The 15067-nt window shown below is 31.2% G+C and overlaps 1 protein-coding gene across 2 annotated transcripts; it reads left to right on the top strand.

Annotated features, from left to right (window-relative positions):
- The first annotated feature begins 898 nt into the window (after positions 1-898).
- Positions 899-12650, top strand: LOC140443900 (uncharacterized). 2 transcript variants are annotated; one of them, XM_072535410.1, is made up of 2 exons: positions 899-1247; positions 4466-7623. In XM_072535410.1, the coding sequence occupies exons 1-2, from the start codon at positions 1034-1036 to the stop codon at positions 5854-5856; spliced, it is 1605 nt and encodes a 534-aa protein (XP_072391511.1). In that variant the 5' UTR covers positions 899-1033; the 3' UTR covers positions 5857-7623. The 2 variants fall into 2 exon arrangements, with proteins under 2 accessions (XP_072391511.1, XP_072391518.1); XM_072535417.1 differs by lacking the exon at positions 4466-7623 and adding an exon at positions 9555-12650 and having other exon boundaries at positions 935-1247.
- Positions 12651-15067: the final 2417 nt, after the last annotated feature.

Here is a 15067-nt window from a genome sequence, read left to right as displayed (position 1 = left end):
CGATTTGATAGATTTCTCCCGGTGTCACCAACATACACAACTTCACACTGAGTACTATTAATGATATATACTACATTTGTTTTATCTGTAGGATATTTAGTTTTAGCATATAAAGATGAAATAGTTTGAATGTTTTTTGTTGCTATTTTTATATTCTCATATAAAAAATGCCTGTTGCTTGTGGTTCTGCTCATGCTATTTATGTCATTTGCATTCCAGAATAATTCTGCATATGCCAGTGGAAATAAATGAAGCACTGAAACTGAAAAAAACAGTGATAAGAACTATAACGCTTCTATAACTTTTAAAAACACTGGACTTGGCTGTATGAAAATAGTACATTTTCTAGTAAACCGATAATTAGGCAACGCTGTGTGAAAAGTACATAGATTAGGAACAATGACTAATGACAATCTATACTATTACCCATGATACTATGATTAAGAAGATAAGATATTGCGCATAAGTCGTGACGTAATTGGAGACTTGCACGTTCGTAATGTCAATTTTTTGTATGTGTCAATAAATAATCTTTAATAAATAGTTTGGAGATATCCTTTTGTGTACGATTACTGTAATTATTAAACCTTTATTTAATAGTATTATTTTGCTAATTGAATAATTTTATCACAGAATGCATAAAAATCCCATTTAACTTTAACAAGAATTCAAATTCTGCTCTCCAATGACGACATGAGCGAACACAACCGATTTTGTGCTACGGGAAGATCCTATCTTGTTAGTCATAGCACAGTATAGATAGTTGTTGTCTATACTGTGGTCATAGTATCATGCTATTACCAACTATTCATAACCATGGTACAATGAATATACATGTGTATTCATTGTACCATGATTCATAACCAACTATTACTCTGACACCGAAGTTGTCTATACTGTGGAACAACGTTGTTCCGTGACTCTGATGACAATCAAATTAAAAAACAATTCAGCAATAGAATAATAATTTGGCTTCTTTTTAAGTATTGACGTATTATTGACATATTTATATTCTAAATATTATACAAATCAAATGGAAGTAAAACAAGAAGTGATGGAAAATACGTGTAAAATAGAAATAGATAATAATGAATTAGATGATGCTCTTCTAAATACCTTTCAAACTGAAATTAAGGAGGAACGGGGGATTGATAATAAACTTGATTATTTAAACTATAAGAAATATCCATTAAAGTTAGAAATAAAAGACAATGAAGATATGGTTTGTGTCCTTCAAGAAAATGAAAGTAAGTAAATAAAAACGTAAATTTTGTCAATTCCGAGAAATTAGTTGGAGTTTAGGATAAAGTAGATATTTGGCCAAGTTTTTTTGAATAATATATACGTATAGAAAGAAAACCTGCATATTTTCTGTGGAGAATTCACTGTTTTTAGTTATTGACAAAAATTCTTTCTAGTTTTTACACAAACTACGAACTTTTATTTGCTGTTAAAAAGGTAGATATTTGAAATAAACTTTAAAATTTTGTCTTTCAAAACATTAAAAAGTTTTACTATGGCGTGTTTTAAAATTTATCAAATTAATTTGTTGCTTTGAAAATTGCCAAATAAGTCTTCTTCTAATGGCGCTACAAGCGATTGTGAGTCTTGGCCTGCTTAACAATGTTCTTCCAATGTGCCCTGTCGGATACTTTCCTTTGCTACTGATTGATGTTCATGGTTTTAAGATCTCTCTCTACGTCATCTATCCTTCTTTTACAGGGCCTTCCTCTTGTTCTGTTTCATTGGGGCTTCCATCTGTGGACTACTTGATTATCTGGTATTCTTTCTAGATGACCAAGCCAGTTTAGTCTTTGTGACTTTACAAATCTAACAATATCTGCGCTCTGCATTAGTTCATCCAGCTAGTGGTTCATTTTAATTCTCCACAAACCATCGCTGCATTGGGTTGGTTCAAATATCTTCCTTAGTATTTTGAGCTCAAATATTCTCAGTTGATTTTCATCAGTGGTTGAGAGGGTCCATGTTTCACATCCATATGTGACCACTGGTCTAATTATTGTTTTGTAGATTCTAAGCTTAGACTCACAATTCAGTAACTTACTTTTCATTAAGTCTTTGTATGCATAAAAGCACTTATTACTGCTAAGAATCCATGCTTGTATTTCTTGACTGATGTTGTTGTTGTCATTTATTATTGAGCCTAGGTAGGAAAAAGTGGAGGCATATTTGTAGGTATGGTTGTCTATTGCCAAATAAGTAAAATCGTTAATTATTTATTTCTTTTATAATCTAAAAATCAACTTATACCTTTTGTTATTGTGTGGAAACTTGGGTCATGTGGTATTTAACAAACCTAACAGTAGATTGATTCATCAATTAGCTTAAAAGTTCCGAGTTTTTTACCATTGTCAGAAAATAATAAAGACTATATAATTATCTGTGTACCATATGAAAGAAAAAAACATTTTACCATCAAAAAGGGAGAACTATATCTTCATTGGGACCAAATATGAAAAACATCCAATAATAATTTAAAAATTTTTAATGTGAAATCACAATTTTACCAAAAATTACATTACATACAATTACATTAAATGTCAAAATTACATTAAAAATTCCAATACTATGTTGTCCAAATTAATAATAGAAAACTCAACTAAGCAAAAGAAATTACCTTTTAATTAAAATCTTCCACCTATTATTTTATCTCTACTTAAACTAAAGAGACAGTTACTCATGCAGATCCAAATCAATGATGCATATCAATTAAAATCACAATTTAACGAACTAACATAAATCATTTAGACAACAAATTTCAGAACTTATGATGACCAGTCATATAATCTGGATAATGAAAAATGTAATGCTTTTACAAAATACTTTCAAGAAACATACAAATTTACGGAGAACAGTAATTTTGATAGAAATGCCTTAGATGAGGTGGATAATTGGTTTGGAAATTTTTATGAGAATAATTGTAATCCGAGTGCTCTTTAGATCATCACAGAAGATGAATATGACAAAGCTTCAGGAAAAGATTTTACTAAAATCCTTAGGCAACTAGATCCTATTATAAGGAAATAAGGAGCATATTATATATGACTGTTGTATTTGTAAGGATAATAAATCATTTCTTCCCTGATAAATGGAAGATAGGTATTGTAATAATTATTCCTAAACCTAATACAAACCAAAATACTTCAAAATTAGAGGCTGATCACTCTTCTTTGAGTAATAGGAAAAATTATAGGAAAATAGAGAAAATTATCCAAAGAAGATTATATGAGGAATTAAACCAACATATTCCAATAGACCAGTTAGGTTTTAAGGAAAAATCATCAACAATCCATCATCTTTCAATAGTACCGTAACATCCAATGTACAGGCAGCAAGGTTACAAGAATTTAAGATTGTCAGAGTTTTCTTGGATGTCATGAAGGCTTTCGACTCCATTTGTCATAAACAAACTTCTCACCTTTGTTACTATTGTTTGTTAATGGTTTTCTCAAAAGATTCAGGTGTATAGTTAAAATTAATGGAATATATTCCCAATAATTTTCAATCCAACAAGGAGTTCCACAGGTTTCATTGCTGTCTTGTTCACTTGTATAACCACAATGACATATGTAAAAATGAACTAACCAATAGTAGTCACCCCAACTTACCAAACGAATAAACAGAAGTCACCGGGTGATATTCGAATCTGAAGATGATTATTATAAGATATTCATATTATTATCATGATTAATATCTTATAAGATAGTTCGATGTTATGTTATGCATATCTTAGTCCAGATATCAAAAGACTCAATCTGCAAATCCGATATCTGATGGTAAAATGTTATATCCACTCTATTCTTCTTTATGGTGTCGAAGCCTGGACTGTTGATGTTGACTCAATGAGAAAACTGGAAGCTTTTGAGATGTGGCTTTTTAGGAGAATTTTGAAGATACCATGGACCGATCATATTACGAACGAAATGGTGTTGCACAGAATGCTAAGAGACAGAGAACTTTTGGCCACCATTAAAAGGCGAAAGACAGCATATTTGGGGCACATACTTAGAAGTGATAAGTACGAGTTGTTACAGCTGATTATGAAGGGTAAAATCGAAAGAAAAAGGGGTCCTGGTAGACGACAAATATCCTGGCTGAAAAACATTTGCGACTGGACAGGGTTAAACTTACAGACGCTCTTAAGAAAAGCAGAAGATAGAGACGAATTTGCAATGGTTATAGCCAATCTTCATTAGTGAAGACGGCACTAGAAGAAGAAGTAGCCCCTTAAAGTTCAGGTTCTTACGCAGATTCTGCCAAGGTTGACTGTTGGGGGAATAAGCTTTGACCTTCCCAAATTTTTAACTTGGAGTGCACTGAAAATTTTGTAATATGTAATTTCTCTCAAAATCAGAAAATTAACTTTCTATCTTCACCTTCCTCTAAATTACTATGTTTTTGTTTCTCTTTGAGTTGCTATTTTAATAGATTACTACGATTTTAGGTTTCAAATATGAAGATAGACCTCATGAAAACAACGAATTAAAAAATCATGTTATAACTAACCAATTGAACCAATGTACCACTGACGGTAGGAAAGTTGAAAGTGTTGAAAAATCTTTTGCGTGTCAAATTTGTTTTAAAAAGTATGCAGTTAAGATAAGTTTAAGAAGACATATGATAGAGCATACTAGAGAAACATCTATCATACATAAAACCCACTCGAAACAATTTGTACAAACTAAACACAAAGTTTATATGAATATACACTCTTCTGAAAAACATTTTACATGTGAAATTTGCAATAGACAATTTGTTACAAATGGTAATCTTAAACATCATATGGCAGTGCATACTGGTGAAAAACCATTTCGATGTGAAATTTGCACCAAAAAGTTTTCACGAAGTTCTAATTTAAAAGTTCATTTGAGAATTCACACTGGAGAAAAACCATTTGGATGTGAAATATGCACAAAGCAGTTTGTAACACAAGGTACGTTAAAAAGACATATGGTGGTGCATACTGGTGAAAAACCATATCGATGTGAAATATGCACAAAAGAGTTTTCAAAAAGTTCTAATTTAAAAGTTCATTTAAGAATTCACACTGGAGAAAAACCATTTGGATGTGAAATATGCACAAAACAGTTTGCGGCACAACGTCTGCTAAAAAGCCATATGGTGGTGCATACTGGAGAAAAACCATTTAGATGTGAAATATGCACAAAACGTTTTGGAAGACATGATGACTTAAAAAGACATATACTGGTGTTGCATACTGGTGAAAAACCATTTGGATGTGAAATTTGTACCAAACAGTTTTCGCGAAGTTCTGAATTGAAAATACATTTGAGAATCCATACTGGAGAAAAACCATTTGCGTGTAAAATATGCACAAAACAATTTGGAAGACATGATGACTTAAAAAACCATATTCTGGTGATGCATAGTGGCGAAAAACCATTTCGATGTGAAATATGCGCCAAAGAGTTTTCAAAAAGTTCTAATTTAAAAATACATTTGAGAATTCATACTGGAGAAAAACCATTTGCATGTAAAATATGCATAAAACAGTTTGGAAGATATGATGACCTAAAAAGTCATATTCTAGTGGTGCATACTCGTGAAAAACCATTTCGATGTGAAATATGCACCAAAGAGTTTTCAAAAAGTTCTAATTTAAAAATACATTTTAAAATTCATACTGGGGAAAAACCATTTAGATGTGACATTTGTACCAAACAGTTTTCGCGAAGGTCGTCCTTGAAAGTACATTTTAGAATTCACACTGGAGAAAAACCATTTGCGTGTAAAATATGCACAAAACAGTTTGGAAGACATGATTATTTAAAAAGACATATACTGGTGGTACATACTGGTGAAACACCATTTTGATGTGAAATGTGCACCAAAGAGTTTTCGTTCTGATTAAAAATACATTTGAGAATTTGTACTGGAGAAGAACCATTTGTGAAATTTGCAGCAAACTGTTTGTAGCAAATAAAGATTTAAAAACACATTCTCAAACAGAACTATTTGAATGTCAAATATACAGCAACCAGTTTTTTCACGGTTATTCTTTAAAATTAGGTACATATGAAAATGTAGACTGGAGATAATTTTTTGTATGTAAAATTTGTACCAAATAGTTTTCAAAAAGCCGTGATTTAACAATAGATTTGAGAGTCTACACTGGAGAAAAACTATTTGTAGATGAAATTTTTCACAAAATGCTCATCTAAAAGTTCCCATGACAAGACATACTGGAGACCGACCTTTTGGATGTAAAAACTGCGCCAGACAGTTTTTAACAAATACTTGATTAAAAGATCACATGAAAATACTATTAGTATCATTCTTATATATCTATATGTGGAACGTATTTACCACATATAGATATACGCAGATATGTCCATGTAAGCACAACTACTGTATGTTTTAGATATTTAGCTTTGGGAATAGGGTGGAAAAAATACAACTATATGCCATTAACGAATATATGTATTTAGTTACCAGACGTCTCTATTCTCGAAAAATACAATAAAAAAAGAATAACAATCATTGATTAAAAATAATATAAACAAAAAAAATGATCAAAAAAATATGTAACTCTATAATTCCAACAAAAAAATATTTTTCCTTCAGGTGGTTTTGAGTGCCATTTTATTTTTTTGTGCATTCAATATGTAAAATAGACAACTCATAAAAATTGGTGTAAGAGGCACTCTTACTTTAATCTTGCAAATTGTATCAAATTATTCCCCAATTGGGTAAGTTGTTACATGACAGGCGCAAATTTTTACACTAGTAACTTTCATACTTTTCAAAGAATATTTTTATTTTCCTAATGAAAAAACTTTAAATGATCTTTATTTATTTTTTATTAAAATATAAAGTATTGTGCTACATTTCCAGTCGAAATAGAGGCATTACTGTAAGTACAAACAAATATATTTTCGTTGTGTCTGAGAGGAAGCAGTTTGCTTGTCTTGGAGTTTGGAGGTTGTGGTAAAGACATCACGACATTTTCACATACTCTTCGTCTTTTTCTTTTATTATCAAAAGAAACAGTAGGCGGAATAGCGAGCAGGGAAATTGGTAGAATCCGGGAAGTACATTGCAATCTGGTCAGGGCACAATCCAAGCAGAATCAAGGGAAAATAGTCTGTTTGAAAACCAAAGTTTTGAGTTTAAATAAATTCTATAAAGACATTCTATAACGACCATCTATCAACATTCATGTCAATTGTTTGTAATTTGCAATATTTTTATAATTAAGGCAAGAAGTCAGGAACCAATAATTATTTCTAAAATTTTTATATTAAGAGATATTTGATTTAGAAATATGTGTGTTTAATTTTTATTGATCATTAAGGGATGTGTGATTTGATGAATGATTGATTATTTGTTTATTCTATTTATAGTGTATGGTGTAAGATTTATCCTCAACGGAATTTTAAATTGATTGGATATATTTTAAAATAAAGGACAATTGTTTTAATATCAGAATTGATTGTCTATTATTTCTTTTTCCTTTTATTCATCTTTCTTAAATGGAACTAGCAGAAGATACTTTGAAGCCACGTTTTAATAAAAAAAAATAAAAATTATTTTTAGCCCTGAGATATTCTTTGCTTTTGATTTGTTTGATAAAGATAAATTTATTACATTTCAGACTATATAAGTAGATTTACAATTATAAGCAAATCACAACAATATCTAATATATATATATATATATATATATATATATATATATATATATATATATATATATATATATATATATATATATATATCTTCTTCTTCTTCTAATGGCGCTACAACCCTTTGTGAGTCTTGGTCTGCTTAACAATGTTCTTCCATTCTGCCCTGTCGGATACTTTCCTTCGCCACTGCCTGATGTTCATGGTTTTAAGATCCCTCTCTACGTCGTCTATCCATCTTTTACGGGGCCTTCCTCTTGTTCTGTTTCCTTGGGGCTTCCATCTCTGGACTACTTTTACAGCTCGATTATCTGGCATTCTTTCTAGGTGACCAAGCCAGTTTAGTCTTTGTGACTTTACAAATCTGACAATATCTGCGCTCTGCATTAGTTCATCCAGCTCGTGATTCATTTTAATTCTCCACGAACCATCGCTGCATTGGGTTGGTCCAAATATCTTCCTTAGTATTTTGCGCTCAAATATTCTCAGTTGAATATATATATATATATATATATATATATATATATATATATATATATATATATATATATATATATATATAATATGTATGTAAGAAATACTGGATATTATTGACTGTCGATGATATAAATAAACAACACAGTTTATTAGGGCTGCAGTCAGTAGGTTTGGCCGGGATGTTATAGAAACACTCTTTTGACTTTTGGTCGAGCTTTCGGAACTTTTTTATTCCTTCTTCAAGACACTGTAATTAGAAGAAAGTGTAAATATTTACAACATATTTCAAATCGTCATTACAACTTACTAGTCGTTGAGATTATTTTTCTAAAGCTACGACACTCAACATTAAAAGCACACATATAAAATATAACATTTAAAATAATGGACAATATACATTTTAAAATTTAGTTGAAAAGTTAAAATTTTAAAATTTTGTTAGTGACATCTTTTCATGGTGTGTTTTGACTGATCCATAGAGAACAGAAAAAAAAACAAAAATAGTGTAATTAAAAAGTAATTAGGAGTTCTTGCTATTATATTAATGGAGGTAGTATCTTAAACCTGTCTTGATAGTATGCAACATGTTTTGTATGCAGGTGTATTACGGTGTGTATATGTAAAAGTAAATATTTATTTTATTTTAAATGTTATATTTTATATGTGTGCTTTTAATGTTGAGTGTCGTAGCTTTAGAAAAATAATCTCAACGACTAGTAAGTTGTAATGACCATTTGAAATATGTTGTAAATATTTACACTTTCTTCTAATTACAGTGTCTTGAAGAAGGAATAAAGAATTCCGAAAGCTCGACCAAAAGTCAAAAGAGTGTTTCTATAACATCCCGGCCAAACCTACTGACTACAGCCCTAATAAACTGTGTTGTTTAGATATATATATATATATATATATATATATATATATATATATATATATATATATATATATATATATATATATATATATATATACAATGATTTCTGCGGTTAATACAATTAAACCTAAAACTAAGATTAATACTATTATAAAAATGAATGTTAACCTCACCCAGTTTCCGGATTGAACCGCGTAGTTTATCACTACGTCGAGCTTTCGACATCCTCTCTGATGTCTTCTTCAGGGCTTCCGAGGTCTGTCTCCTGCGCTCTCAGATACTACTACACTGATCACTAATCAGTAGTGTAGTGATCAGCGTAGTAGTATCTCCGGCAGCTCAGGAGACTGAGACACAGGAAGCCCTGATGAAGACGTCAGAGAGGATGTCGGCGCAGTGATAATCGACGCGGTTTAACCCGGAAGCCTGGTGAGCTTAATATTAATTTTTTAATATTAATAGTTTTCTATTGCAGTGGTTTTACATTATTTTTCCCTTATTCTCAAATATTTATATTCTAGTTAGTTTATATTTTAGGTTCATTCCATTCATCTTATGAAGGAAATTCTACGAGTCAACACACTCAAGAAAAAACATTAAATCAAAATATGAAAGTTGTGACTGGACAAAGATCTTACAAGTGCGATATTTGTTCTAAGCAGTTTACTACAGCAAGTCATTTGAAAACACATTTGAGAGTACATACTGGGGAAAAACCTTACAAGTGTGAGATTTGTTTTAAGCAGTTTTATCAGAAATGTCATTTGGAAAGTCATTTGATAGTGCACACTGGGGAAAAACCCTTCAAGTGTAAGATTTGTTTTAAGCAATTTGCTCGAAGAGGTAGTCTGAGTGAACATACGAAGGTTCACACTGGAGAGAAACATTACCAGTGTGAAATTTGTTTTAAGCACTTTTCTCATACAGGTACTATGAACAGACATATGATGTTACACACGAGAGAAAAACCTTACAAGTGTGAGATTTGTTTAAAGCGATTTAATCAAGTGAGTACTTTGGAAACACATTCGAGAGTACACACTGGAGAAAAACCTTACAAGTGTGGAATTTGCTTCAAGCAGTTTTCCCAGAAAGGTAATTTGGTAAGTCATTTGATAGTGCATACTGGAGAAAAACCCTACAAATGTGAGATTTGTTTTAAGCGATTTAATCAAGTAAGTACTTTGAAAACACATTCGAGAATACACATTGGAGAAAAAACTTAAACATGTGAGATTTGTCTTAATCAATAGTAAAGCAAGTAATTTGAAAACACATTCGTGATTACACACTGGAGAAAAACCTTACGAATGTGAGATTTGTTTTATGCAGTTTTTCCGGAAAAGTCATTTGGAAAATCATTTGAGAGTGCACACTGGAGAAAAACCTTAAAAGTGTGGAATTTGCTTCAAGCAGTTTTCCCAGAAAGGTTATTTGGTAAGTCATTTGATAGTACATACTGGAGGAAAACCCTACAAATGTGAAATTTGTTTTAAGCAGTTTTCTCAGAGTAATAATTTGAAAGGACACTTGAAAATATATACCAGAAAGGACCTTTGAGTGTGAAATTTGTTTAAGATGTTTCCTGAAAAATGGATACTATAATAGAAGTTCATCCTGGAGACAGGCTTTATTGTTAAAGGCTTGGACCCACCTGTCATGCACCCTTCCAATCTGACTACAATCATACAGTAAGACGACTATATGACAGCAGAATATATTGTGTTTTTGAATGCTGCAGGCCATACCTGTTGTTTGACCAATCCTACTTACGCTCATCTCCTTTATCCTCTCTGATCAAACACTGACATTGCTGACTATTTATATTCTTGCTAAGGGACGCTTTTTATTTCTCGTTTAAATTTTGTGTGATATTGTTTTCTGTCAGTAATTAGAATAATGTGATGTATGTAAATAAGTAAATATTCGGAACGCACTCGGGTTGGTAACATTGTAAGAGTGACGTGACGGACAGGTGCAAGGATAAAGGTGGATTTTCACAGGTCCGATATCCGACGGTACGATGATACGATATAAATTTCAGCGAATTTCATTGGTTGAAAAATGACAGGTGGGATTTTCGTACGAAATTAAAAGTCATCGGAAGAAGTTAAAAATATTTTAACTTTTGCACGAAAATCGGATGAATTTTGACATTGTTGACATTCTAACTTGAACCTTAACCCTTCATCTTATTTTTGTGGAGTGTTTATGTTTACTATTTGAAATATATTTAAAATGAAACAATGACCTAATCATTATATAAATGCAATGAAATAAAGTGTTGCTCTTGGGTCTTCTACACTATATGAGGCAAAAACGACGAGAACGTAGCTCAATATAATATAAATATATATTATATCAAACAAAACAGCTAACATTTATTGACAGTTAATTGAAATTATATATTATCTATCTATGTATTAATCCATCCATATATATGACATATATTATGTCAAAAAATTTCGGATACGACAATCAAATATTTTCGTACAAAAAATTTCGTATTTCGTGTCATCGGATCTGTGAAAATCCAGCTTTAAGGTGGATTTTCACAGATCCGATATCCGATGACACGAAATACGAAATTTTTTTGTACGAATATATTTGATTGTCGTATCCGAAATTTTTTGACATATTATGTCGTGTGTCAGATTATTGGATGGGGATCACATGGGGATGGATTGATATTTATTTCAATGAACTGTCAAATAAAAATAAATGCACATGATAGTATATAAAAAAATATATATACTCTGATGGTAGCTGTTTTGTTATTGAACAGGAGCAAGGAGCAGACACAGACAGTTTTATCAACGAAAATTGAGCTATAATATCATGGACTCGTCAAATTATTCGTTTGAAGAGGATACACATGTGAGTTATTGTTAGAAGTACCTAAAACTAAAAGTTTATAACTAATGTTAATAATTGAATTGTTTTAGGAAATTGAATGTGAAGTGAGACAGGAAGAAGTGCCTTTAGAGGAACTACTAATTCAGTGCGTGCAGGCAAGACCTGCATTATGGGATTGTCGAATGGCACTCCAAGAAAGGTCAAAGGGTATAAGAGAGAAGCTCTGGACAGAAATTTTTGAAGAGTTTGGTAGCAATCCTGAATTTTCAATTGAATATCTGACAAAAAAAATGGAGAAATCTCCGCGATACGTATATTAGATTGAAAGGCGAGTATACACCGAGTGGATCTAGCGCTAAGAAAAAAAAGAAGTGGGTTTACTATGATTATTTATCATTTTTAAATGATAGCATTGGCTATAAACCAATGGTATCAAATGTTAAAGTGCAATCAAAACATCTCTTACCTTCTGATACTGACACAGTAATACATAACACTGTCAAACAAAATAAAAATGATAATATTGAAGTAGCTTTGATAGATACTTTACAAAAAATTAATGCACCTGCACCTTCACCCACAGTACCATCACCAGCACCTGTTAACCCGATATGCTCAAGAATATCAGATTTGTTAAGTGTCATGCCTCAAAAAGAAAGAACTTGTTTGGAAATAAAACTACTAAGCATGACTTTTGAAGGAGCAAAAGACTATTTATAAATACATATTTCACTTTTTTTATATAACATGTGTAATTTTATTTTTAAGAATAAAACTTTAAACCTTGATTATTTATTTTAAATTATTTGATCTCTTTACATTTACTGGAATTTGTATAGTAATTAATATTTCAATGGGAATAATCCACAATTAAAGGTTAAAGTATGTTTATTGACTTTTCAATTTCCACTTCGGAAATCATTCTCAAAATACAAACATTAGTAAATTAAACATTAATTAATTGTGGCTTATTCCCTTTTAAATATTAATTACTTCCAAATGCCACAAGAAAATAGCTTCAGAACAATATTAGAATTTGTATATTTTTGTTACTGTAAAAAATCAAACAACGATCATTATTGTATGTTTGAATTCAAAAGCATTATTTAACAAAACATTTATTCAACAATTGTACAAAAATTTTATTTGTTCCACTGGAAAGAAACTGCTCCTTCGTCCATAAAATAGTTTGTTAGCATTGCTCTCATTTTTTCTGAATTTTTACTGTACATATTGCTTCCTAGTCTCTGTATTGATAAAATATTTTGATTATCTTCTCCTCTCCAATCACCTTCAACTAAATCTCCATTTTCATCTTCCCGATCAATTATTGCATTCCCAAAATATATTTTTTCGGAGTTCATAAGAAAATTATGAAGACAAACTGTAGCTTGGACTATTGCTACTACAGTTGACTCAGATGCTATTATGGGCTTTCTGTATATGCGCCATCTTGCTACTAGGAGCCCAAATGTATTCTCGATAACTCTGCGACCTCTGCATAATCTAAAAATTAATGTTTTCCTAGTAATAATTTTTATGAAATATAATTTTATCCCGTATTTTTGTTAAATTCTGCAGAAAATGAAGTTTTTTTGCAGTTAAAAAACCTAAAATACTTTTTGTAAAAATCCTACCTATAATTGAAAATTCTCTTGTTCAAAGGCAGAAAACGTCCAGCATATGGACGCATAATATTGGGTGAAAGTGGAAACGCCTCATCAGCACATATATAATAATTTACTGGTTCATCATCCACCAGTGGCACAGCATCGGGAATATTTAGCTGATTGTTAAATAAAAGTTTCCCAATATTTGAGTTTTTAAGTACACCCCCATCACTATGCCTTCCTTCACTTCCTATATCTACCAATGTAAGGTAAATTTATATTCTGCATCACACATTGCTAATAACACAATACTATGGGTTCCCTTATAATTATAATAAGTTGAACCAGATTTTGGTGGAGCCTATAACATAACACAATTGTTTACAAGATGTTCGAATTTATAAATGGATATTCTTACCTGAATAATAACATGTTTGCCATCCATTGCCCCTACACAATGTGGCAACTGCCATTTATCTAGAAAATCATTTTCAATTTGTAGCCAATTTTCTGGAGTCGGTTTAAGCAACACTTCTTCATTCAAATAATCCCAAATAACTTTACAAGTTTCTCTAATAATATGTGTCACTGTTGAAGTTCCAATACGGAATGCATATGAAATAGACACCATACTATCTCCACTGGCTAAAAATCTAAAATATTTGTGTAATTATATATTATATGTGAAATATAAGAATAAAATTTACCTTAATGTCAAGGCAAGTCTCTCACCGGCAGATATTGGCTCATGAGTATGGTATGTTTTTGTTAATTTTGGCCCAACAATTTTTAGCAGTTCTTGAAACGTTTCGCTTGACATTCTTAGGTAGTTAAAATATTTTTCACTGTCTTAAGGCGCATTTCTTGAAGAAGATTGTGGTAAGCCCCTTGATTTTTTCTGTTTTGAAAAATTGGTCTAACCCAAAATCTTTTTGGGCGACGCCGGCTACGTTCTCGTCGTTTTTGCCTCACATAGTGTAGAAGTCCCAAAATCAACACTTTATTCATTGCATTGATATAATAATTAGGTCTTTGCTCCATTTTAAATATATTTCAAATAGTAAACATAAACACTCCACAAAAGTAAGGTTAATGTTTAAGTTAGACTGTCAACAATATCAAAATTCATCCGATTTTCGTGCAAAAGTTAAAATATTTTCAACTTCTTCCGATGACTTTTTAATTTCGTACGAAAATCCCACCTGTCATTTTTCAACCAATGAAATTCGCTAAAATTTATATCGTATCATCGTACCGTCGGATATCGGACCTGTGAAAATCCACCTTTAAAGGCGATTTCAGCGAATTTCATTGGTTGAAAAATGACAGGTGGGATTTTCGTACGAAATTAAAAGTCATCGGAAGAAGTTAAAAATATTTTAACTTTTGCACGAAAATCGGATGAATTTTGACATTGTTGACATTCTAACTTAAACCTTAGCCTTACTTTTGTCGACTGTTTATGTTTACTATTTGAAATATATTTAAAATAGAACAAAGACCTAATTGTTATATTAATGCAATGAATAAAGTATTGGTTTTAGGTCTTCTACACTATGTGAGGCAAAAACGACGAGAACGTAG

The sequence above is a fragment of the Diabrotica undecimpunctata genome, chromosome 1 (genome assembly GCF_040954645.1).
Source record: "Diabrotica undecimpunctata isolate CICGRU chromosome 1, icDiaUnde3, whole genome shotgun sequence".
Classification (NCBI taxonomy): Eukaryota; Metazoa; Arthropoda; class Insecta; order Coleoptera; family Chrysomelidae; genus Diabrotica; species Diabrotica undecimpunctata.
The sequence above is the reverse complement of the archived record's forward strand: the minus strand, read 5'-3'. Positions and strand labels throughout refer to the sequence as shown.

Coding starts and splice junctions, on each gene's coding strand:
- LOC140443900 (XM_072535410.1), top strand. CDS start 1,034: ATGGAAGTAAAACAAGAAGTGATGGAAAATACGTGTAAAATAGAAATA. Junction 1,248..4,465: donor TGTCCTTCAAGAAAATGAAA/GTAAGTAAATAA, acceptor CTACGATTTTAG/GTTTCAAATATGAAGATAGA.